A 27,811-nucleotide genomic window follows, 5' to 3' on the forward strand; every position below is an offset into this window, starting at 1 on the left:
GATGCAAGGTGTTGGGGGACATTTCAATAAAAAAGAGGGGGCAACTAGTAAGATAATATTCATATATTCAGTTTAGGAGTCATAAGAGATGTAGATAGTTGCCATGAATCTAAGATGTATGCAAATCTGAGTTTAAACATTTTTAAGTATTGATAGCTTCTTTGACAGAACCTACATTTGACATAATATAGTACAACCACGTAGTGGCACAGAAATCAAGAGTTTCAGTTTTGCACACTGGACATTCTGCACTGAGCTTTGTCCAACATGGTAACACGGTGACCTCTATTGGTGGAAGTGTAGAACTGCAGGGCTCTGTTCAGCTGCCACTATAATAAAACAATGACACATGGCATTAAGGGAAAATATGGATACTTGAGGGGAGTTTCCCTGCTGAACAATTGCTTTAATTTCCCAGACTGCCTTTTGCCACCAGCAAAAGCTTTTTAAAATAGTTGTACCCAGTTACTTTCCAGTGGTGGAAAGTAACTGGGTACATTTACTAAAGTATTTTACTTCAGCACAATTATGAGGTTCTTGTACGAGTATTTCTATTTTATGCTACTTTCTGCTTTTGCTCCACTACAATTCAGAGATTAACATTGTACTGTTTGGACCACTATTTATTTGGCAGCTATTGTAACGACTTATTTAGCAAATTACGATTTTAGATTAAAAAAGGCATATACTGTACAATTATAAAATACAATACGTCTTTGTTTGGTTCACAAGATTGAAGTGGATTCCAAACTCTATGACCCCTTACAAGAAAACACAGTGACTAGCTGGAGCAGGACTTTTAATTGAGTATTTTACATTGACGTATTGGTACTTTTTTTAGTAAGGGATCTGAATGCCTGCACCAGTTTCATTCTTTCTGCCTACAGTGTAGATTTGATAGCATTCCTGCTACCAAATCTTTATTATTTGGGGAAATGAACAATGATCTAAGGTTTGTCTGTCTCGAACACAGGCTGCCGGTAAAGCTCCAGACTTTGCAATAAACGCATTTCAACAATATATTAAATTGCTGAGGAAATGTAATATTAGATCTCCAGGAAGACCCATAACACAAGATCTGAACCAGAATGTCATATTATTTTCAATATACAGAGTACAAGAAATGAAAAGATCATGATGGGCAATGTCACACATACGTAAATAACCTAAATTATCTCATAAGATCAAATCAGAACCAAAAGGGAATTGGATCTTAAACATTCCTTTAAACAAACCAAGAATTAAACAACAGAAAGACTGGTATAAATTTAGTCCTGAGAAATATTTTCCAGTTTTACAGCAAATAACAAGAATTCTATTTTACCACAGCAGTGACACATAATCATTCCTTTGGAGGGTAATATCCTTGGGTTAGGGTTAATAATGATTATCTTTGGCTTGATTGTTTTTCTTTTGCCTGAATTACCAGTACTGGCTCTGCAGCAAAAGAAAGATGCAAAGCACAATTACATTTCTACATTCATCACACACTTTACACTCTACTTTTAAATATATTTCTTTGCTTCCCCTATCTCCCAGTGTTGAACACTTTGACATGAACGAACAAAGGTACAAACAATAGTACAATTATAAACACAGATCCTTCAGAGATGGATTTCATCAGTCATTGTCAAATACTACTGAGGATGATTCTATAACAGAGTTATATATACATTTAACAATGTCAAGCTAAATGTTAACAATATGATCTAAAACATGATATTCTTAAATGTGTGTGTCATCATGTAAGCTTACCACGCGGCTGTTTTTACAGGTACTAAAAAGGCAATTTGTGCCCACAAACATATCACATACAAAAACACTAAGGGCCAAACTGGCCCTCAATAAGGCCTCAACAAAATCATTTGGATTTATTTTGTGTCTATATAAAAACAACATTGGTCTTCAAACCAAACTTAATTAAAAAAAGTTGTCTTGGCCAACAGAGGTGATTCTTTTGCTTAGAGGAATGATTTATGAAACTCAATTGGTAAGGATATATATACAAAAATCTCAATGGTCCTCTTTACATCTTTTTTACCTTGAATTTAAACAAATGACAAAAAGAAATATTGTGAAAAAAACACTGTGAAAAAGGTACAAGACCTCAAGTGCTCATCTAGAAATATCTCTCAAATTCTTCTCAACGACTCAGTGAAACACTTCACTGACATGTGTTTAGTTTAAGTCCCACTATAGAAGTTACAATGTTGTTGTTGTTGTTTTTACTCTAACCAGTCAACTGTAGCCATATATTCAGGTCCTGGTTCAAATCAGCAGAGTCAACACTGATTTTTTTGAGTACCTCTGTATGAGCTGCTCATCACAACTGTGTTTCTGTTAAACTATTAAAAATTACACATAACTGCTATATCGTCTTCATTTCGACTTAAAAGTGTTTTCAACTTGAGTTCAGTACTTCAGTATGAATCAAGGCATCAACATGTCACTGCTAAAATTATAAATACTGTGTGTCATTAAATGTTGCAGTAATCATCAACAGTACAGAACTGTATCTAGCACAATACAAATCTCTTATATACCCCACCGAGTAAATAATAGGTGTGAAATATGAAATACAGTGAGCAGTATTGCTGCATGACTTTAAACGCAATGCTGTCAAAGTGTTACACAAAAAAGAATAACATCACTCTGTCGTGATTATACAATAACACAATGACCATTAAAGGTGCCACATTTGCTATCATCCTCTGTTAATGAATGGCAGTTTAACTACGTCTTTGGAGATGCAGGTTGTGGTCACTGTTAGGTATTGTATACAGGATTTATTCGAAGGAAGCGGTGTTCAACTGAACTGAACTTGTTGGAGGATGTGTGTAATGTGTAACTAATTAAGGTGTAGTGCAGCCATGACCCCAGCAGGGGGAGCCAGCATACAACATCAGTCTGGCAGGATGAGCCTCGTCCCAGTCCAGTGCTTCAGTAGGCCAATGAGTAGGTAGCAGGTTTAGGACATTGTTAAGTCTACAGTCTCTTAGTCCCTGTTGGTTCTCCTCAGCAGGTCTTTTCTTTGGACTGTCCTGGCTTCACATGGCCCTGCAGCCTGGTCCTTTGGTCCTGCAGTCTCTCTGACTTCTAACTAGTTCAACTACGAGAGAGGCTACAGCTGGTCCAACATCTGTCTGGAGCTCGGACTCGGCTGGGTGCCCAAGGCCACAGTTCTGGGTGTGGAGGGTGGAGAGGGATGCACTGTGGGGGGGCTCAAAGGGTCTTGGGGGCCCTCGTATTGAGGCAGCTCCCCATCTGAAAGGTATGGGGGAGGAGGGAGATCAAACCAGGGAGGCCGACTAGAGGAAATAAACAGAAGAAACAGACAGAGGAAGAATGTAATATCAAGGCCATGAGCTATTACATAAAGGACTGCACAATGAACATTATTAGACTGGGACCAGCAGCTGGCAAAGATGGAGTGTCTTCACCCCTGTCTGAGAAATGGATGCTATTATATGTTAGAACATGTCCTTATTTAAGGACACCTTTGAGATTCTCTTTCCCATATTGAGATTTTTTTCCCCTATTTATTTTGACCAACTGGAAACAAATGCTGCACATTTGTTGAATGAATGAATAAATGAATGAATGAAATCTTTATTTGAGTAATTTATGATTAGATTTGTAAACAGCATTAATCCTCCATGCATTTTATATAATGAATTAGATAATATATAATAGTAAATGAGTTAAGTGTTAATTGATTGTGCATTTAAAACCACATACAAGCACCACTGGGACAGATGCTAACAGATATTTCTGATAGCATCCTTTACAATGGATGAGTTGGAAATTGACTGTACGAGGAGAATTAGCAAACAAGTAAATCAAATTAAATTTTTACTCAAACAACATTTGGAGTACAACATTTTAGTTTGGTTCAGGCATGGCTTGCAGTGCAAAGCTAGCTTTATGGATACAGACAATCAATTATTAATTTCCATACAAGTAAATCCCGGGTCCTCTCACCTGACATCCAGAACAGCTTGTGAGTATGATGGAGGTGAGTCCATGGAGAGTCCAGGGGGATACAGGGTCCCAGAGAGCAGCTGCAGGGCCTGAGGAGTTGAGCTGTACGGGCCGGCTGTGGTGGGAGAACCGGGGGAGGGACCTTGGCTGCCCGGATGGATGTGGCCCCGGTCCAAAATGACCAGACGGGACAGCAGCAGGGGCTGGTGGTGGTGCGAGCTCCCTCTTACACCTCTAGGCAGCAGTACACTCCGCTTCCTCTGGTGATGGAGCACCAAGGCCAGCAACGCAACCACCAGGACGAAGATAACGGCGCTGCCGATGACGGCGTAGGTGATGCTGGGGTAGTAGCGCAGACGATAGTCCAGCGTCACAAAGTCCTGCCCCGGTGCTTCTGTGGGGGAGAGGGACGGAGATTAAGGGCAAATTAAGGTTGGGGGGAAAAGGAAGGATGAATGGTGGCGGGGGAGACAAAGAGGGCGATAGAGGAAATAGTGAGAGGGAAACTATTTAAGGCTAGGTGTTTAAGGAGACAAAAGGATAATTGGTGGAGTTGCAGACATATGAAAATGGAGCAGCGAGTGAGGGCGACGGACATGAATGTGTCTTTTGAAATATGTTTTTAGGTTCATTCTGAAAGTTGTTCTGTGTGATCAGATAGAGGCAGCCTCTCTTGGAGATGAGAGCGTTGCATAAAAAGCATAACAGCAGTCAAAGCTTCAAGGGACGAGGAGAACAAATGGAGCAGGATGTTCAATGCAGAGGTCACTTTTGAGCCTGCCTTTAACAAGTAGGGACCTCATTCTTGATGGTGAAGAAAGAGAAGGAACACAGAGGCTAAATAATTCTTTGTGAGGACAAAACAGCTTACAGCAGGTTTAGATAAAAACACGTCTCGAGTTGCTCAGCACGGAAGACGAGAGAAGGCAGAGGAACACCAGGGGCCGTCACACATTATCATGTTTGTCGCAGGGAAAGGGGGAGTCTACAAACTACTCAGGAGTCCAAGGGAACTTAACGATCGCGATGAGAGCCTCGGCCAATGGTAAGATGTGCGCAGAGCAGCCAACTCGCCGCCTGAAATAAGTGATGAGTAAAGGGAGCACTGTAATGCCAGCAAGCACTGCAGCTTATTATTCCAGATGGGATGAGGGAATAGCACTTAAATGTTTCCGCTGACTGATATTACAGCGTGAGAATTTCAATCAGGCACTCGGGGTGAGGCTCATGTAAATGGTGCTTATGCTTACCGGCAGACAGTGCTGTTCAAGGGGAGAGGTAGGGAGAGTGGAAAAAAATCCTATTTATTACGGGGGCTACGCTAATGACAAATGAGCTACATAAAAGTATTTTACAGTTGCAGTATTGGTTCAAATTACACTAATGCCTCAGGGGGCTGTAAACATCAAACCTCCATGTGCCTCCTAAAAAGTTCAAAACACCCTTTGGAAGACTTTCTATGTGTTTGAGGTTTCTGTATTGCTGCTTAATAGACTGTGTGTATTGACACCTAACATACACTTAAAAATGACTCACATCTCTGTCAACTAGCCTTCATGTCGACAGTTGAGGATACTCTCCAGAGAGCTTACCAGTAAATGACTATTGCAAGATCTCTCAAGGTTGAATCAATAGTCCAAAAATGCTTTTCTCTGTGAGGATTATAACCCTGTAAAGCGGCAAAGCAGGCAAGCCTTTTGGAGTTTTTGAAGTACTCCGGGCTTATAGAGACTTATAGGCTCTCTAGAGATATTGCATTTAGCACAGGGTAAATATTCCCTACACATGTACAAGCTAGAGCTACAGGGCCTCAGATAATTCAATAAAATGTGCAGAACTCCATAAAATGTCAAGCACTGTGAATAGTTCCACATTTTGGGCAATACACCTATTTGCTTTCTTGCCCTATTAGGTGAGAAGATTGATACCGCTATGTACAGCAGACCTATTTACAAAGCTACAGTCAGCAGCTGGCTAGCTTAGCTTAGCATTAAGAATGTAAACAGGACAGGGGGAAACAGCGAGTCTGGCTCTGTTTGTCGAATCTGTACAGAAAAAGACACATCAAAACAAGTTGTACCAACCCTTGACTGGGCGCATTGACTTCCTGGAGTCTCTGCTGGTTGCCTGGCAACCTTTCAAAGACGACATGACTCCAGGAATTGACTGTGCCTTTCCAAGGAATAGAGTAGCACATATTCCCCGTAACATTATTAAATGTGTTTTTATACTTAGAGGTCCTCATACAGTTAGGGAAAAAGGTATTTGATACCCTGCTGATGCCCACTGACAAAGAAGGGATCAATCTATAATTTGCAAGAGACAGAATAACAACAAGAAAATCCAGAAAAAACGCATGACAAAAATTTTATGAATTGAGTTTCATTTTAATGAGGGAAATAAGTATTTGACCCTCTCTCAATCAGAAAGATCTCTGTTTCCCAGGTGTCTTTCATGCAGGTAACAAGCTGAGATTAGGAGCAGACTCTTAAAGGGAGTGCTCCTAATCTCAGTCTGTTACTTGTATAAAAGACACCTGTCCACAGAAGCAACCAATCAATCATATTCCAAACTCTACACCATGGCTAAGACCAAAGAGCTCTCGAAGGATGTCAGGGAAAATATTGTAGACCTACACAAGTCTGGAATGGGCTACAAGACCATTGCCAAGCAGCTTGGTGAGAAGGTAACAACAGTTGGTGCGATTATTTGGAGAAATCAACCCCAAAGTACACAGGAGGACAAATAATTGGTAACGCCTACGCCGTGGAGGACTGAAATCCTTTTTTTTTCTGCTAAGGGGCCAGGACAGGACAACTTCACCGCATCAAAGGGACGATGGACGGGGCCATGTACCGTCAAATCTTGGGTGAGAACCTCCTTCCCTCAGCCAGGGCATTGAAAATAGGCCGTGGATGGGTATTCCAGCATGACAATGACCCAAAACTCAAGGGCAAGGCAACAAAGGAGTGGCTCAAGTAGCAGCACATTAAGGTCCTGGAGTGGCCGAGCCCGTCTCCAGACCTTAATCCCATAGAAAATCTGTGGAGGGAGCTGAAGGTTCAAGTTGCCAAACATCAGCCTCAAAACCTTAATGACTTGGAGAAGATCTGCAAAGAGGAGTGGGACAAAATCCCTCCTGAGATGTGTGCAAACCTGATGGCCATCTGCAAGAAATGTCTGACCTCTGTGATTGCCACCAAGGGTTTTTCCACCAAGTACTAAGTCATGTTTTACATATTCCCTCATTAAAATGCAAATCATTTTTGACATCTTCATAATTTCTTTGTCAGTGGGAAAATGAACAAAATCAGCAGGGGATCAAATACTTTTTTTCCTTCACTGTATGTTACCCCCCCCCCCCCCCCCCCCCCCCCCCCCCCCCCCCCCCCCCCCCCCCGCCCCCTTTCCAGTGTTTATGCTTAGCTAGGTTTACGGCTGCTGGCTTTCTATTTAACTTGCAGATATAAAATCTAACTCTCTGCAAGAAAGCGAGTAAGTGGATCTCCCAAAATGTCAGACTATTCCGTTAAGAAAATGATGCATTGGGTTAGGGAGACTATCAAACCTCAACATTTGTCAGAACCTTGTGGTAGACATAGCTATCATCAGAAGAGTTTTTGAGCTTGTTTTCTCCTTCTTCAAGGCATCATGCTGCATGTTTCCTCTGTCTACCTGACCTTGTAGGCCTAAGGGTGTCTCCAGCATTATGTGTGTGTGTTAGTGTTTGTGTGTTCATGTGTGTTTGTGTGTATATATGTGTGTCTGTGTGTGCACACATGCTGTTCAATTCCCAACAACAACCAGCCTGGCATACAGCCTATTTATGTACCAGTGTGTAGTCAGGGGCCCCATGCCTTAATTAAATCTAATCTAATTCAGATGCTCCCACCCGCCCCCCTGCCCCAACCAGGCACCAGCCAATAAAAAAAGCCCCCTCGACCCCTCCCTTGTGATTTAAAATTGGCCAGTCTTTCACGCCACCAATTAATTATGAACTGGACTTTCAGCAGAGAAAGGCCAAAACAAAGAAGAATTATTTCCATAATTACCTAGTAAAAAAAGCACAAATAAAGAGATCCCACCGCTGCCACACTATGCTGCCTATCAGGTTTCAGTGCAGTCCTCTGGGAGCAAAGAGACACACACACAAAAGGAACGCTGTAACATTAACAATGGAAGTCTTTTCGGTACATTAATGGTAGAGGCCTGAAAGGCTGTTTCAAATCACACAGGAGATGAAAAGACATAGAGAAAAAGAAAGAGATTGAAGCAAGCGCCTTTTTTAGCTAGAGAGAGCCTCCCCCCTACTGTGTGTGTGATTGAGCTCTGGATTCTGTGTTTCAGCCCATTTTAACTAGTTGTAGTAACTGCCCAAAGCAGGTGTGATCACCACATTAAAAGATTGGTGGGGGGGGGGGGGGGGGGGGGGGGGGGGGGGGGGGGGGGGGGGGGGGGGGGGGGGGTGTCGTCTCACAATAACGATGCTAATTTAGATTCAAATGAAAAGAGTCCTTACCCCGCACTGGTACCTAACGAAGACATGCACACACTTTATGTCCTTTGATGGCAGAAATGTCATTTCTATGACGTATGGATACCTGAACCAAGGCCACATGTTGCGTTGAAGTACATCAAAGGAAAAAGGCACACACTCACTAAATTTTTTATTCGGTGGATAAAAATGTCTGCACATATTGTCTTCCTTAAGATAAATTATACATAATATAAACTGGTACATTCAAATCAATGAACTTCATTGTGTTTGACTGGATTTTAAACTTACCCTCACCCAAATGTCTTGTGATTGGTGTCTTCACACTTCATGTACTCGCAGTTCCCGGGCCCGCTAGCATCTCTGACAGTGCTACTTTGTACCAATATTATTCAAATTGAACATCAAAGTTCACTACAGGCTTTCCTGTCTCGTCTTGTAAAACGTGACATGAAAGTCACAAGTAGGCTACATCTGTGCTGTTGACCTACGGCAAAGCTGCTTGGACACTGTTAACCACACAAGGGGTAAAGTCCAAATTAGAAGAAGCTGTCCCTTTAGCTCAGTCAATTTCATAAATAGACTTGGATAAACCGTTGAAATAGTTTGCTAAGAGTATGAAATTCTTATAGATAAATAGTTTAACATTCAGCTGCTTTCATCTGTCATCATTAGGAATTTAGATTAGGAATTAGAACATTTTGAAACATTTTTGAATGGGCCTGCATGTTTAAAAGTGGCTGCAGATAGATGTACTTGTGTTCCACATGCATAACCTCACTCTCTGTGACATTGGCACCCCTAACAGTGCATCTATACTGTATCTATAAACCTTCCATATGTGGAGGCTTGGGGAGAGGGTACTCAGCCACTTTAATTACATCAGAGTGCCTTCTCCCCACATCTCTCCCCTCCCTTCCCCTCTCCTGTCCCCTCCTCTTTGCCTCCTCTGTCCCTATCATGTGCCTTTTGTTTCCCCCTCTTGCTTCTTCTCTAATGACTCCCTCTACCTCTTCCTCAGCTTTGTGTTTTCCATTGCTCCCTCCTCTCCTTTGAACCCGCTACTCCCCTCTTGTTGGTAATTCACTGTCCTGGATATGACATGTATCTCGCTTTTATGATATACAACAACTGTACTCAGCCTGGATTATGCACTCAATGGAATGCTTATCAACGGCAAAAACCTGTCGAATTTCGACTTACAATCTTTCTCCACTTTCTCTTCCTTTCCCTTTTCACTCTCAGCCGTGCTCCTTCTTTCACTGCCTTTTCTCTCTCCAATAGCTCATTATCTCCCGCCTGCATCAATCGTATTACCCCTGCATGAGAGGAAAGATTTATACTAGTGACATGAAGATGTCACAACAGTGGGCAGAGGAGAAGAGCCAAAAGAGGACAGAGCTAGAAACAGATGTACATGTCTAAAGGGAGAGGGAGGAAAAGTATCATGCACACACATCTCATCTCCTCTCCCACCGACTAAGAAAACTGAACTCCACACACTCTGCTCCAAACTAGGCTTAAATCTATTACATGAGACAGAGTCACACAGACCCCCTGCTGTATCCCTTCTGTACCAGGAACGCACTCTTTTAGCCTGGATCCCTTTTAGTGTTGCTCACTTCTCCATCTTTGTGCCATCATTTCTAAACTTGGCTAACAAGCCTCGTTCGACAGTGTCCTTATTTTTTTAATCTTGTGTAAGGAAACTAGCACTGGCATTACACAGATTCAAGTTTGACTCTGTATGGTCATACTAAAAACTAAAAAGACTAACTGATATAATGGCATGGCCTAGTTTTAGTTTTTCATATGTACCTTATATATTGGAAAATATAATAGCGGTTAAGTAACACAAAGTGCCAAAAACATGTTGCAGGTCATTTACAAAGAGTGTTGTGATTACATTGTCCAGCAAAAAGCACATACAAGGTTATCTTTCAACTGTAAAATGTCTTGCTGTGTAAATAGCTCCGTCTTCAGGTCCCAGTGAAATGGAAGTTACAGCGTGTTTATCTTTAGTAATGTAATGTGGCATTTTACAGAGTGAAATGGGTAAAAGAGGGATAAAATCCAATCTTAGATTTTGTTGGACCACTCAAAATGTGTGTCTGAGGGAATACATTGCACCGTATATACACTGTATGTGATACTGTGGTGAGACACACACACTTCCTCCTCCTGATTTTACTCTGCTAGCTAACTAACAAGCTAACAGCCACGTGTGATTCGTATAATGAGCAGGGTTGGCTAGTTGTCCCCAAATCACATCTTATGTATATGACCCACAATTCACAATAAGTCACAAAAAAATGTAAACAATTTACAGAAAGAGAAAAGAGGGCTTTTGATAAAAATCCCCCAAAATACTCCAAAATGATGTCTGACATATATTTAGCATAGCACAGGGACACAGGATTATAATTTCATTGTGACTTTTACATAACCACATTGAGATCCTCCAAAAGAGTTAACTTATGTTTTGTTTATGATATACGTAGCGCTATAATTTTACATTATCAGTTGTTTTTTTTAAACTCTCAAATATAGATATCAGTATTGGCTTAAAAAAAATTGCGGTTCTTTTAGCTCCAGTAACTACTCATTCCTTTGTCGGAACTTAAATATGTTAATGAATCATTTCAAAAACAATTAAATTACATACCATGATTGCATATTTTTGTATTTTAACGGTAGATACAACTTTAATCCACCCATTTCTAAAGACAAGCCTAAGATTTACATTATACTGTCACACAGCCCATGAGCAATAAGAGAGCAAGCTTTCACATCAAAAGTATTTCTTAGTTGAAATGAAATAAAAACAGAAATCCATTGAGATGTTCTACAGAACAAGATGAGACAGAATATTGGTACACACCCACACATGTTGGGCTTGTATGCACCTACTGAAGCGAAGTGAGGACCAATGTTAGTGCACAACACAACTATTGAGCAAGCAGTGATTAAAACACGCTCTGAAGCAAGCCTTTGTCTTACTCTAATTACTGTATGCTGCATATCAACAGCAGACATGCCTGCCACTGAATTTGCTAACTAACAACTGTCAGAATACACTCATCCAACAATGAATGAGCAAAAAGTAAGGAAAACGGGCTAATAAAAAGACTCCACATATCTTAATTGCCACACTTAAAACGCCTCTGAATAAAGGGAATGGAGATATTGCCTCCCTCCGGCTCATTCCTGTGGGAAACGCAGGCCCTGCACAGATGTGCTGTACTTTCCCTTTGCACTGAAGACTCATTTCACATTCACAAAGTGCCATCTTTAAAAATGTTCCAAAGTGGGGGGAGAAAGTAATCATCCCCTGGCTTTAGCATTCCAGAGTTTGCAGCTACGTGTCGAGTATGGCTGTCTTCAGCTGATAGAGGTTGGTCACAGCGGTGCCTTCCCTTATTGCAGAGTCACTTTGTCTGACGCTAATTACAGGTGTGGGGTTTCTCGCTCATTTGGCAGCTCTGTTGCCACAGTTGCGCCCCCACAAAGACTGAGTTGTGATAAAATGAGGAGAACCAGTGACAGGTTTGGCCAGCTCTTAGCTCAGCACATTAAGCCCAGAATGAGAAGAGAAAGATAAAACCACTAGGGGGCAGACAGCTCTCATGTTTACTTAGCAACATGCACATACAGACACATACACTCAAACACACAGTCACAAGCTTCATCCATTAGTATTGAGCAAGCATTCAGAACGGGGGAGTGCATGCATTGGGTTGACGGGTGTTTTAGGGGGGGGCCTGCCATCTTCCTTCAAACACTCTCAAACAGATGAACATGTGCCTATTAGCATAGCGCACGCAACCCATACAGTAAGTTTGTCAGAAAAACAAGTTCTAACACATGAACACACCCACACATTCACACATGCTTTCAGATGCTTATACGGGCAAAAACTGCAATACAAACAAAATCCCAGAAATCCTTTCATTCTGGTCCAGAGCAAGCTAACTAAAACCCATGCCACATGGTGGAGAAATGTAAAAAACATTGGAGGGAGGGGGGGGGGGGCACGGAAAACTACAAACAGCAACTTGTGGGTTGTTTGGTACACTCATGCCTTTATTCTTTTCAAGCTCCACTACCAGCAGAGGGGAATCTGGAGGGTGAAAAACAAACTCTTAAAGGTCCCAGGGCATAAGGTTTTTTAACATTACTCCAGTTTCCCAGCCCGCCTATGGTCCCCCAGTGGCAGAAATGGTGATAGTTGTAAACCGAGCCCTGGGTATCCTGCTCTGCCTTTGAGAAAATGAAAGCTCAGATGGGCCGAGCTGGAACCTTGCCCCTTATGGGGTCATCAGGGGCAAGGTTACCTCCCCTTCATCTACGTTTCAATGTTTTGTTGTCAACTTGGGAGATGATCTTTTTTGGGTACATTATCTTGGCTAGCAGCAGATCACAGCCTGTAGGGATTTTATTTCTAACTCATGAGCAGACAATGCCCAAAGCCACTCCAGAGGTGGTTTGGCTGATCCAGTCACATGCTGTTTGCTTCACTATTGCGCTCAAGATGTATAGTGTTTGTTTGTGTGCTGTACCAGATGAGACATCCTTGCTAAGAAAGTGGGAAACTCCAGGGTGTATTTCATCCAGCAGCAACCAGGAAACCCATGATGTTCTCACTGCATGCTAGAACAAAGTTTGTACAGGTCCAATGTCCTCAGAGAAAGGACCTGGACTTTTTTAATTAGGTTGCTACTTGACACCATGTATTTGCGCAAATCAAAGACTTTATCGCTCTGAGCTGCCAAAGCCTGTTGAGCATTTGCTTTCATGCAGTCATTTCCGGCTGCCTGCATATTACCTGCAATAGCCTAAGAGCTATCAGCACAGCCATGTTTTTCAAAAAAAAAATGAGACGCTGGTTGCAAAACTTTTAAAACATTTTCACTACTCTCTCTTTCCAACTCTCTCTCTCTCTCTCTCTCTCTCTCTCTCAGGGGTTTCCACCCTTTACTTTACACAGTAGTGTGTGATCACCCTCATTGTCTTCTGTTCTGTGTTATTGTTTTTTTATAAACCTTCCCTGCCAACAAACTCCCCCATGGTGGGACATAAAAGATTGATTGATTGAAAGCTGCTCTGCCAGAGCCCGCTGAAAAGCAAAGCGTGTTAACGGCTATGCGACAGAACTGTTCCGGATCCTTTCGGCATTTCAGTATTACTATTCCGGTTCCATGCTCTCACCCCATTCCTGCTGCTGTGCCCTGTCATGTACTATATGTCTGTTCTTGTTAGCATGCACAGAAAAAGAAGGAATTAATGGACAAGCAGTGTGTGTGTGTGTGTGTGGAGGGGTATGTGTATAGTGCTCTATGAGACCTGTCGTCATGGTTATATTATGGAGGAGAGCCTGTATATTTGTGTTAGCCTGTGTTTTTGTCTCTCGGTCGTCAAATCTGTCCTTCTGTCCCTATGTGTGTGTGTGTGAGAGTGGTGCTTTCGGGAAGGGAGGTTTTCATGCTTCATCGGGCCTCTATTTGCCTGTCCTGTAATAACTTGTCCGCTCCATTGCGTGCCACTATCATACCCCCCCCCATAACACTCAGTCACAGCTTACTGTGGGCCACTAGAAGAGTGGAGGAAAGAGGGGGCTAGAGTTAATAAAGGGGCTAAGCATCTGGAGAACATCCACGGAGGAGGAGGAGGAGGAGGAGGAGGAGGAGGACAGTGGAGAGTGGAGAGTGGAGAGTGGAGAGTGGAACGATAAATAGGAAGGACAGGACAGGAAAGTTGAAGGGCAGGTGAAAGGAAGACAACTTACTGATACATTTAAGAAGAGCCTATCGCAAAAAAGTTAGACGTTGACTGTAAAACAACAGAGAGCAAGGTTTGGGGTTAATAACAGTATAACTGATAAGTGAAGTGAGTACTACAGCATCAAGTACTTGTAATAACATGATGTCAGAGGGATTTAACAACCAATAACAATGCAGATTACTGTAACTGCTATACTATAATGATATCTGTAAGCTTGGGACAGACACAAAGGGGCTACACTACCTAATGTTTAACAATGTTGAGTATATTTTGTTCTCATTGTTTTATGTATGGTGCAACATTTAGAATTTGTTAAATTGAGGTGACATGTACAGTACAGTTTATATGTGCTTACATACATTTCTGTATTATCTACTTGGATGGTGTCTTATAATTCTAAAAAGGGGTTGGTTGTTGTCTTGACACAAAAAGAAATGTAAGGAATAGTTTTGGGAAATGCGCTTTATCACTTTCTTGCCAAATGCTAGATGAGAAGAATTGTCTCATACGTTGTCATGTCTGTATGACATGTTGTGGCGTGTTGGGTAGTGGACTATTTCTTAGCTGGACGCAGTGACTTCACGTTGGCTTGCCATGGCTGTGCGGTTGCCAGGCAACCAGTTACAACTCACTGAGATTACTGAAAAGGGTCAAGGTTAATGTCTTTTTTCACTTGCCAAGAATGGTAAGTGAGTGAGAAATCTACTTTCCCAAAGTTAATTTTTACTTGCGCCAGTAAAAATTGTTAAAAACAAGGACTACATTTAATGGGCCATTTTCATAGCAGACATTCGACTTGTCATCAGACAATCACAAAGGTGGGAAAACACAAAGACAGTAAGCAAAACAAGACAGAAAACCAGACTACCACAATAAAACAGCAAACAGGAAACATACACACCAATAACACCTAAGTGGAATGCAGCCATTATTATCGGTTTTGAAAACACTTGTGCTTTCATACTATGACATGTCAATATGTCTGCCGGGAAAAAAGATCTATAGTCCTTTTGAATCTTGATTCAAGTGGCCTAAAAGAGCACACAAAGCAATTTAGGAGCACAGTAAAATGACAGCAAACTCAAAAATGATGTTCATTATCAATTAATGTATTAACTAAGCTGTTTCCACAGCCTTCAAATGAAAGATTGCTCCACCAATCTGTTTGGATCCAAAGTGTTTAATCCTTTTTTTTTTTTACCAATTGCCTGATCGGACAAGTGAGTTGCTAGGATACTACCCAGATGTGGCGTTTTACTTGCCCTGGTCAATCGGGCAATACTTATTGTTGAGCCCTGCTGAACCTGGACCAGAAAAAGTCCTGCACATTATCTTTGTAAAACCATACTGGTCCGTTTGTAATGACATACAACATGATATAATTACTGCTTTCGCTGTGCAGGCTTGTTGTTTCCCCATGCTTCCAGGCTTCATACGGAGAGATAGCTTCCTATTTAGTGTGCAGAAAGATAAACCAATAAGGTTTCCACTACTGGATTTACAGTACTAAGGACTTTACTTTGCTACTGATTGGGGAGAATGGACTAAAAATGGGACAAAAGACTAGTCTCTGTAGAAAGACTCCAAGGTATGTTCATGAATAACATGCTTGTGTGTTATTGAAAAGATGGGCTATGAAAATCACTCCTGCTTGTGTATCTCAGAGAATGAGACTCAGTAAGAGCTTCAAAAACAAAGAGTCATCATTCTATTCATAACATGTTGGATGCTTCAACTGAGGCACAGAAGTGGGAGTTACAGTTCTTTTTTTTTTTAGGAACCCTTTCAGTGAAGAGTGGGCTATTTCTTTCCTGGAGGAAAAGGAAGAATGGCGAAGGTGAGAGGTTGCTCAGGATCGCTAAAAGGCTTTGACTAAAATCCCCTCCTACCAAACCTGACGGGTACGGTCACCATGGCAACTGTTCTTCGGGGCAGAAAGGTGAGTTAGGAAGGGGAGGAGGAGGCTAGCCCGGGAGTAGACAGAAGAAAAAAACCATGCATAGGCCTGACGCATGCGCGTTAACAGATAATGCTCCAGGCCAAGATGTGATGGAGCAGTGTGATAAGACTGCAGCGATTAGGAGCCTATTCAGGCCTGTGTGTGTGTGTTTGCAGGGATGGGGCCGGCGTCCTCAGGAGGCGCAGGAGACTATTATAAACTGAAGCTTGGTGATAGATTAACAAAACAAAAGGCAGGATAACATGCAGGAGTCACAGAGGAAACACAGAGTCATCTGACAGCCTCGGTGACAGAGGGCTGATGTGGGATGATTGACTGCTGAGGAAAAATTGGATTTTGTGACTTACACAACAGAAGTAGCACCAGTTGGGGTTGAATGATGAAGAAGAGCTGTGGCTGACATTCACAGAGAATAAGGATGTTCATTAAACTCAAGAATCGCAGAATTGCATCAAACGAATGGATATTTTATTCTTCTCTGAAATATAATCATGAGGGTGATTTAAGTACGTCAATAATATGTTAATACCAGTGAGAGCAGAATTATGTAAGCACAGCAGTGCATTTAAATGCTTTCACATGTATCTACTGTGTGTCCTGGAGGACAGAAGAGAGCTACTCAAATATTAGATAAGCACTGTGGTTGAGCATCATTAACCATAAAACCCCTGAAATTGAAACGACAAACCATATTTTCTCCAGATACAAGGTCAACTGAAAAGCTAAATTGTACCAAAGGCTACCTGACCAAAAAACAGATGATAGAATGTTTCAAGCAGAGGAGGATGAGGCTGAGTTGATCAGCAAATGATGCTGTCACATGGTTATTTGGAGAAAAAACAACTTTTTCAGAGGCACACTGTAAAGGAGAAAGACTTTAAAAAACAATGTCCTATTGAGAGTCTAGCAGCAGCAGGGACTAGTCTTGTAATAAATGGGAAGTGCAGCAGTGAGGACTGCGCTGCACTGCCTGCGTCCCAGAGTTTAATCTACTCTAAGACGTTTTGCTCTGCTCACCACCAATTTAAGATTTCAGTGTCAACCCAAACCTTTGTTTTATACCTCTTCAAAGCACTCAGAGGTCTGCGTGTTATCAGGAGCTTGAACTGAAAGGATTTTTCAACATAAATAATGGTCAGCAGCGATGAGTGGTGTGCAGCAAAGGACTATTAATAGTAACAACAAACATCGTTATAGTCTTTTAATAAAACATTTGCTGGAATGTACAAACAATGGCTGTCATTCCTGTCACGAGAGCCTTGTGTAATTTCCTGTAGTTAGACCGCTAGTGCTTATCCAACTCTCCAAAGGGAGCTATCCACATTCAGTGGCCATCAGGTTAGTGCATGGTTATTGCTGCTTACTTTAAGTTGAGTGTGCAAGCTGCCAGTGTAGATGTCAGTTTTATTGATCACATAAGTGGTGGTTCTTTGTGAGCCGCCACTCACAGCTTCACCTGCTGAGTTTGTCCCAAAGTGCACTGGTGGCTGGCAGGTCTACAGATGAGATTAAAGCTGGTTAACAGGGTTGCTGTGGTGCAGCTTAATGTATCAGTATATACCTGACATCATGTGACATTATTACAAAGTTAAGTGTCTGTCTGCTTGAAAAAAAAAATCTATGTGTGAGCATTATACATCATGTTTTTCTTTCTGTTTGTGTTTGAAACTGGTAGTTATAATCCACTTATTTTTTTATTCAATGTAAATCAATGTAACATTATATTATGTGTCAAAAGCAGAGCATTTATCTTCCCTTTTCAAATACACAACATAATGTGTAAATTATGATAATGTATATTTAATCCAAACACAAACAGCAGCAACACAGAATAATTAGGACAAACTGTCAAACTGAATTTTTAGGTTCAATTTCTCATAGCATTGCAAGTAAATGCTGCAGCAGTTTAACCCTAACACAAACTGTGCACTCAAGAACCCCCACCACCCTCCCCTCCACACACACACACACACACACACACACACACACACACACACACACACACACGCACAAAAGAACATGCATGAGCGCAAAAGCAATACATTTGTCTAAGTAACATTATCTGCTGAGAGGTGCTGGCAACAGGAGATTTTGTTTCAGTGAGTGAAGTTCCAGTTGAAAGCATTTTTCAACCTAACCCTTTGATTCTCAAAGCAGAGATCATAGTCACACAAACAGGAAACAATTAAAATGCGAAGAGACCGCTTTCTTAATTACGATGTATAAAATAGACAGTTGTAGAATAATTCCAGATATTTGTAGCTATATATTTTTTCCAAGTGATTGAGTATAAAAATTTGCTGGCCAGTCAATGCGGTTCAGGCTGAAGGCTAGCCTACTCAAGGCTTATCTTTTAAAAGGTACAGTGAACAGCGGCTCCCCCCCACCCCCACAAGACAGGCCCACTTTATCCTGCCAGGCCACGCCATGATAAGTCTGAGCATAGTGAGGAAAGGGGTGCAGGGAAGTCAGACCAGGATCTGTCTTCAGATCAAGTGGGATAAACCCCGCAAACACACACACACACACACACACACACACACACACACACACACACACACACACACACACACACACACACACACACACACACACACACACACACACACACACACACACACACACACAGAATATCAGTGCCCACATACAATGCCAGTTTTCCCATGGCTCCAGTTGCTCCCTGTTCTTCTCCTGGTTAAGAAACAGAGCAAGACCCCTGATGCCCATTCCACCATCTAATCCCTCTACTTCAACAATAGGCCTGGTCAGGATGGCTAAAGCGTGAGGAGCCCCTGTGTCTTTTATCAAAGTCGAACCGAACAACACAGCCCCTTGCTGAAGGTCTATGGCCCCTGCTTATATCTATGTGTTCAGCTAGAGTGGAATCAATGGCCTCGCCTGAGTGATAAGAAGTGGAGCATGATGGTCAGTTGTGCACTTTGTACATATTTGCTCAGAGTGTGGCAGCGTGTGTTGAGGCAGCATGGCAAGATTGGAAATCAGTGGCTATGGAGAGGCTGGTACCTGGAGGCCGGAGATAAGGCTGGACTCGGAGCGTTCTCTAAGATAAGTGTTTGAAATGGTGACCTTTAACATATGAGAAGGAGCCAGCCAGCGGAGAACGCTGACCATGCATGCTGTGTGGTCCCAACGAACAATGAGAAGCTGTGCTGACAGAAATGAGGACGGGATAGGGAAAAGAAGCCCAGCGGGAACCTTGGTTTGCCTCAAAAGAAGGTAAGCTATGTGTGTCACCACCTCTGTAGGTTCTTTTGCATACAGCTTCTTGCATGTCTGTCTTGTCTCGCATCCTCTTTCTCTCTTACTGCACATCCATTTTTTGCATCTCCCTGCACAACGAGTGAAGCCCACAGCTGGAAATAGCTGACTGCCATCTTCTTGAAGACCAAAAAGACCTCTTGAAGATCCTTTGGCCCATCTTCCCCAAAGCTTAATTAACAAAAAGACAATAAAACCCCTGTTTCTAAAGAGGACAGACCACAACCCAACAAATTAGGATCAATACTTCTAAAATGAATTATGCATTTACTTTAATGTATGGGCTATATGCACAAGAGTCGGTGGCATATTGGCAGAATGCAGGCAGTGTGAAAGGAAGATTTTTTTTCTTCCTAAATCCTTGCTGTACAGCTTATATGCTCGATGGCATTTGTTCATTCCTTACCTTGCACACCTGTTTCCCCACTTTAGTTTTTTTATCCATCTTTATCGACAACATTCTTTCTTACTTTTGATCACTAAAAGCTCAATGAATGTTTGTTTTGCTTTCTCCCTCCAAGATGCCTTTGTTTCCCCGGCTTATATCTAACATTTCAGTTTCTCTATGCCTGTTGATCTTTTATATGCCTGATTCTCAGCAGGAGCCTCTTTTATTGGGTTAGACAGCCACAGTAATGGGTTCCTCTAAATCAATACCGGGCAGCCGCAGTGCATGCTAACGTACAATAACGCTGCATCATTTCCAACGCAACGGATTCTCGTCCATTCACTCACACACACACGTTTGCTTTGTCTTTGTAATTAATGCTTTTGAAAATACGCACATTTATTCATGATCTCATCCATTAGCACCCGGCGCATGCATGCATGTATATATTCTGTAACACAGAAACACAATCTCTACCCCGCACAACCACAGATGAGACAGAGCTGTGTCAAGTTGTGGCATCCAGTGCAAGTGAGTCAACTCAATGCTGGTCTAATTTATAATGCAGCTTCCAGCTAAGCATCATCAGTAGCCCGGGGGTGTCATCTGATACCTTGTTAGGGAGGGTGAGCATGTAGCATCCTTTACAGGGTTTCTGTGTTGAGGTGCAACAAACAATCAGGAGAACTACGATAGCCGAAAATACTGTTTCTATGCTAAAACTATGCAATATAGCGATGTGTTTTTCAGGTAAGTGTACTTTACACTTGGGTAGTTCAGATTTTTACAAACAGCAAAATAATTATATTGATAATTTTAGATGTGTGCTAACAGGCGTCAGTTTGATAGGTTGGAAAGCTAATGCCACTTCTTCTTCTTCTTTGCCATTCACAATTTCACTCGAGCTGTCACACCAACATCATGCATTTTTTGTAGTAATTCCTAATTTCGCTCCTCCTTTTCCTTTGTGTAGGCTAGGACATGTGGGATCATTTTAAAGACAAAACCAGAAACACATTCTCTACAACATAATATGTATAAAACTGAGAACCAAATACAGCACTTTTTAAACACCAGTAAAATTAATGTTGGATGGATAAAAATAGAAACAGGTCTTTCCTGTCTGACTGTGATTAACTTTGATGTTACATGAATGCTACTTTCTAAAAGATGAATAACCAACATATATTTAGAGCCTTTTTCTTAGAAGCCATTAGAGAACATTAAACTTAATAAATGAAAAAAAAAAACGAATCAAAGAAAAGCTCAGCTTTGAGTTTTGATGATGTCAATATGTATGTATTTAATGATATGTCTGTGAATACAAAGCTAAAAGGTCTCTTGGTAGCCTGGCAGAGCTGCAGTACGTCGCTGTGAGAAACAAGGAAAGCTACTATAAAACCTCACTTGAAAGACCGTCCCTCAGGAACACACTCAGTTGATCTAAACATCTATTGTGTGTGGTCCACAAGGAAGTGCCTATAGCTCAGTGCATGCAAAGCAAAGGCACATAAAGGAGTGTTTCACAATTAAAAAGTAAATAAATGTACATTATAGCCTGTGTGAGGTGCCTTTTACAGGCATTAAGAGTCAAACAATAACCCTGATGAAAGAGTGCTCAAACTATGGAGCTACAATATGTGTGGTTTTAAACACTTAAAAGATTTTCTCAAATGCAATAATTCTGCAGTGTAAGAAAAAACACAACTGACATTTGGGTGAAACTTTAATTTAATTAAATCTGAGATTCTTGTTTGCAATGAGGCTGGTTTTGGGACCCACACATCTGGATGACAGCTTTGCAAGAATTTCTCACAGAGGGCAGTTATTTCACTCTATTTCGGTATTCCCTTGCAGAGCTTGTCACTTGTGCGGTAGGTTCTTTTTACTCAGTAGTATTTATATTGTATAAAATGGTTTTAGAAACTGCAGCACTGTTACACAATCTGCTGACAGACAAACAACTGACAAAAGCCTGGCACTTCAATTGCTCAAAAGCCCATTTAACATTCCCAATAACGTCAATCGGAGCAAGCAACACTATTTTTAGGCCTTTGTTGACAGGAAAACTGAAGAAAGGAAAGGGGAGAGAGAGGGGGAATGACATACAGCAAAAGGCCGCAGGTCGGCATCTGCGTCGAGGAGTAAACCTCTATCTATGGGCGCCCGTTACCAACTGAGCTAGCCAGGCGCCCAGAGCAAGTAACACTTCAAGTGCCATCCACGTCCCATAACACACCCATACTGCAACACATGCACACAAACAAAAACCCATCAATATCTTACCACATTTATATTTTGTAAGCTATTACAGGCCAAAAAGTGTCAGTACACACTCATCAACTGACTCAGAGAGTGATATTGCTGATGGCAATGCTCCACTGCAAATTAGAAAAAAAACATCCAAACAGTTAGATAAAATGTAGCCTGCCAGAGGTTGGTAGAAAGGCCAAAGTTAATTTGCACATCAGCCAAGGAACGTCAATAGCATTAATCAATTGGGTATCAAACCGCAAACTCAGCCAATAAAATGTAGTAAGTGATCAGAGTGTGTAGTTGTTCAAGAATTCATCCATTAATCATGTCTGAAATGTTACGCAGAACATTTCACAGCTCTCTTTCTGTAATTACAACCCAGGATACAGTGATTCACACAAGGCAGAACATGTATATCAAAACTACACGCATTGGGGATCTGAGCTTATCTGAGACTCGGAAAAGCTTGCGATGTATTTTTCAGATAAGAAATTGAAGCAGTAAGGCAGATTATGAAAACACCGGACCAAACTATAACCGCCATGGCACACTGATCAATGATAATTAATCACTGTGTTAACCATTGTCTCACGTGGCACGTGTATGTTCAGCTCCATGCAAAAACCTACTATTAGAAGATGAGTCACATCATAATAATGTCAATAACACACACTTACTGTCTGTTCTGGTGTATGTTAGACTGGTGAAAAATGGAATGCTGAAAAAGGGGACAGGTGTACATTAATGGACGACTATATACTGACGGTCAATATCACTTTTATAGAGGTTGATGTTGTTTATCATTGTTATATCAATCAACAAAATAAAAGCACTGTTCAATGTTTCATCTCTGTCGCAACCGTAATGTAAACTGGATCAGCACAGATGTGAACACATCTTAGCCGTTTGTCTCCCTGTGCCCCAGCTCTCTCTGTCTCCAGCATGGCGTTAAAATGCCTCTAGCATGTGGGTGTCCACATGACAGTATCAAACAATGAGAATAAAGAGGAAGAATGGGTGAGGCATAGCATTCACACAGAGAGAGAAAAAAATAATGAGGAGGGTATTAGAGGGGATGGGGAAAATGAGAAGAAGAAAAAAAACTACTGCAGGAACAGAGTGGTATTATCATCTCAGGCATTAGGTTTAAGCCTTGCCCATCTGAACAAAGTGACTGCTGCCTGCCAGAGGAAGCTAGAGAGAGAGAAAAGAGGTGGGGGGGGAAAGCCCATGGTGAGAGGAGACAATACAGTGGGGCAAAAGAAATGGTAAGAAGTGATGAGAAAAGGGTGGCAATGAAAGCCAAATGCCAAAACTGAGAAAATAAGTAGATGGGAGGTAAATATGTCAGAAAGACGGAGGAAAGAGAGAAATGGGAGAAAAAGAGATGAGGCAGCAATTGAGAAAGATGATGCAGAATCCAGTAATTACCGCGAAGCACCGCACTGTACATGCATGGTTGCATGTAGTGACTAATCTGAGCCCCATCTTCAGTCTGCGCGCTTCAAGTATGACCTTGTTCAAAATCTCATACCCTGGAGTTTTTTCTCTCCTCCCTCCACACTCCTGTCATCACTCACAGTCCTTTTCTCCATTTTGTTTGCTGTTTTCACCCTGACTCTCTATCTTTTCTTTTATCTACCCTGCTTTGTTTCATTCTCACCTCACCACTCTGGCTCGACATCAATCCACTCATTGTGATCACTCACTGTTATTTCCCCATACAGCGCTCCTCTCTGTTCCATTCTGCTCCTAGCTTTGCTTCCTGCACATGTCTCACAGTCTTCTGCCTGCTTATTCCTATCTCTGTAGATAGCGCATTTCCTGCTTACCTTCTAATCTTTTTCTCCACTCAGTTCCTCTCTTTAGTGGTTTTTCTCTCTCTACCAGCAACCATGACCCCTTCCCCAGCTACCGTTCCCATCTCTATGTTCTTTGTCCTCCCCCTTGATTCCCTGTCTGTCTACACAATGAATCCAAAGGGTTTCATCTTTTTTTTTTCCTCAATGGCTTTGCCACTCTCCCTAATCCATCATCTCTATCAGCTTCCCGCTTGCTTTCTATCACTCTCTTCCTTATGATTTCCTTCCTTCTTCCAGTCCATCATCCTCACACTCACATTTTGCTCTTTTTTCATCCAATGTTCTACTTCCTCCTCCCCTCACCCCCAACCCCAACCACCATGTCACATTTTCTACCTCTCACACTATCTGACATGCAATCCCTCTTTCCTCTCTCCGGAGCACTTTTCTTTTTCCTCTTTTCCACTTAAGCCTTCCTTCTTTTCGCATTTCCCTGATGGATACATGCACACCAAACATATATATGTATGCTCACGACTCACACACACACGCACACACACACACACACACACACACACACACACACACACACACACACACACACACACACACCTTGCCTGTCTATCAACAACCTCAGCTCAACCGTATCATGGGTGAATGCACACTAACAGTATTGGCAGAAAACCCATTTGCAGAAAATAACCCGGCCCATTATAATGAAAGCTGACTGAGACCTAATGCATCATCTGGTTACTTCATTGTCACTTTAGTAGATGCATGTGTGGATAACGGTGGCTCTTAGTAACATTTAACACTGAATTAGTTACTGTCTGTTAATAATGGAGAATTCATGCATGAAAGGTAAAGCAGTGCTGAGCAACGCAACGAGAGCAACGAGAAGACGTATTCCGTGATTCAAATCCCTTGCGATGTGACAACCAATCAGTGTGGCATTTAGGGTGCCATTTTTTCTAGGTGCACCTGAAGTAAGTTTTGCTTACTATCTATTTATGTTGTGGTTTGGGGTTTTTGTTTGGGTTTATGTTTCCCTTTCTTAGGCCTCCTTGTTTTTTTTTCTCTGTTTTCTCCATGTTGCTGGCCCTGTCTTGTTCCCCTGTGTCTGTTTGTTCTACTTTCTGCTTTATTTTGATAGTTTAGTTTCCTGTCTTGTCTAGCTTTACTTTGGCTTGTCTGATTGTCCAGCCCCGCCCTAATGTGATTCACCTGACGTCTCACCTGTTCCCTATTACTTCATTACCTCTTGTACTTAACCTCTGTGTTCCTTTTGTCTCGTGCTTTGTCATTTTGTCCTGTTGCTGCATGCAGCCTGTTTCCACGCCGGTTGATGAGCCGTCCTGTTGCCGGTATTACCTGTAAGTTTCCCTGCCTTGCCATCCTGCTTGCTTCCCTGCTGCTGTCCCCTGGACCCCTGTGGATTTTGGACTTTTGGACCTTTTCGATTGCCCCTTGGATGTTTGGTCGTTTATTTTCTTCCTTTTTGGGTTGTTTTTTGTTAGTTCTACTCGTCAATAAATGGCATTACACCTGTTCCTGCCTCCTCCTCCTCTCTGCAATTGGGTCCTCTCCTACTCACCCCTTAACATATTTATATCTTTAATTCAGCTTATGTTATTTGCTTTACAGTACTACACTGCAAAACTGTGACACAGACTAGAGTTTAAATACTATTAAGGAACTCTGCTACTTATGGATGCATTGGACATAAAGAAAAGATAATGTGGTCAAAGAAATTGAGTGGGGGAAATTAAATTGAGCTTTGGGCACTTAAAAATCTCTTAAAAGTACTGTATCTAAATGTCCCCAACATTCATCAAAGCTATCCAAGAGAATGCAATCATAGTTGGTACACCTCTTTGCTCTGGTTTAATAATAACTTAATGCAATTAAAAATTGCAAAACTGCATTTTTCCTTTAGTGAAGGCTAACTATATATGTATGTGTGTGTGTGTGTGTGTGTGTGTATATATATATATATATATATATATATATATATATATATAAACCAACAAACATTTCTAAGGAAAACCAAATACAAGAATTGATGACATTTCCTTTTAAATTCTTTTACTGACTTCATTAAAATGTCTAAACTTTTTCTAAGAAGTAGTCTACACACTTTTCACTTATTGAGGGTGACTAATGAGCAGTCAATACGTAGTTTTGGTGCAGCAGCCTCAACGCCTTAGTCTTCCTTTGATGTGATATTGTTCAAGAAAGATAATGGCCTTGTAAGCCTCATTAGAGTTGGCACAATGCAGACTAGGCAGGTGCAATTTTGTAAAATAGCCAGTGTACTGTGAAAAGAGTGGAGGTACGGCAATTGACCGAAATGATTTAGATGCAGAGATTTAGAGAGAAGACTTAAAGAGAGGGAGCCCCATTCGAGCACCACACACTTTCATGGGGATCTCACCTCCTTTCTGTCAGCCAACCAGTGAGTGTGTACTAAGGGGCCAGAGAGGGGCACGTCTCTCAAGCCAAGTGTCGACGGAGCAGGGAAACGTTGAAGTTGAGGCCAGGCTTAACACACACTAATGAAAATGTGATGCTTGTAGAAAGCAAAAATCAGTGAGCTAATGAGCTTGTTTTTGTCCTTTTTGAGGTGTAAAAGTGCTAAAAATCAGATCATTCATCATAATTTAATATTTTTGGCTGGTGCATGGCCTTCACGGACTAAGGCCGCTAAAACAGAGTGACATTTGTGCTATTTTATTACGTAAGGGCAAACCTGTACTTTCCTTGGACTCATCCAAGTGGCTATTAAGGGGAAACACTACAGGCAAAACCATCACTTTACAATTTAGAGTTTTTGAGCTATTCAGCTTACATAGCATGTCTTCATTCAGACTATGGGTGAAAAACTAACATCCAAAATACAGGTTAAGGTGTTTATTTTACCACACTTTGTCTATTTGCGTCTGTAAAAATAGTCAGCATTAGATAATGGCTTCATTGCATTTCAAAAGTTGTAATACAAAAAAAGTCTTAATGTAAGTAATCAACTGGGAAAGTTTCATGTTGATATCTGTTATACGTTTTCACACTATTCAACTGTAATGTCCTGCAAGAAATATAATATGTATATATATAAATATTTACTATAATCCATATCTTTAAAGGCTGTTTTCTCAAAAAGGGTTTTTCTTATACTCTGAGCAAGAATTCTCCACTTCAGTAGCACTTACACACACCAAACGTTCCAGTTTCATTTCTATCTAGATTCTGAAGGGTTTTAGAGAGGGATTTGTTCAGATATCATTTATAGCCTGACTTATGCAAAATTTCATACCTACAAACGTGGCAAAAATTTATTTTTTTATGGATGTTAACATTCTGCAAAAACCTTTGACTGTAATATGTCAACAAAATGAACAAGAATTTTGAATCTGGCTTTATCTAATGTTCAGATTTGTGCTCAGGAAATGTATGCAAATTAGCGCATATTTAGCAAGATAATGCTTAATTTGCATATTTAGACATAAAATGTTAGAAAACGTAGTACAGTAATATTATTAATAGTGTAGGAAGAATGGCAACAAAAAGTTTGATGTAAAAGAACCACACCAGATGCACTCACGTACATGATCACACACAAACAAGTGTTCCCCCCCAACACATACTCAGTACAACTCTACCCAATAGCAACAGTAGAGCTATTGTTCGGATTGAAATTCCTCCACAAGTCTGTGGGCGCAGGTCGTCACTTGACCACCATCACCATGGTGACTGGAGGACAAGGCTAGGTTTAGGAGGGAAAGGTTGTTAATTTACCAGAGCCTGAACAGCAACGGCTGACTGGTCCTGATTCAAGGGCAGCATGATTCATGCAGACTCTGGACACCCCCCCC

The 27,811-nt window shown here is 41.4% G+C and overlaps 1 protein-coding gene across 1 annotated transcript in view; it reads right to left on the reverse strand.

The window, feature by feature from the left end:
- Positions 1 to 1,022: 1,022 nt before the first annotated feature.
- ldlrad3 (low density lipoprotein receptor class A domain containing 3) overlaps positions 1,023 to 27,811 on the reverse strand; it is a 77,706-nt gene continuing 50,917 nt past the window's right edge. Inside the window, exons 5-6 of the mRNA XM_034879155.1 lie at positions 3,982 to 4,375; positions 1,023 to 3,308 (exon numbers count right to left, since the gene is read on the reverse strand). Of these exons, the coding sequence (XP_034735046.1) occupies positions 3,122 to 3,308; positions 3,982 to 4,375 (581 nt within the window). The 3' untranslated portion in view covers positions 1,023 to 3,121. The remainder of the gene's footprint in view (positions 3,309 to 3,981; positions 4,376 to 27,811) is intronic.

This window comes from Etheostoma cragini, chromosome 8, assembly GCF_013103735.1.
Source record: "Etheostoma cragini isolate CJK2018 chromosome 8, CSU_Ecrag_1.0, whole genome shotgun sequence".
In the NCBI taxonomy this organism is placed as follows: domain Eukaryota; kingdom Metazoa; phylum Chordata; class Actinopteri; order Perciformes; family Percidae; genus Etheostoma; species Etheostoma cragini.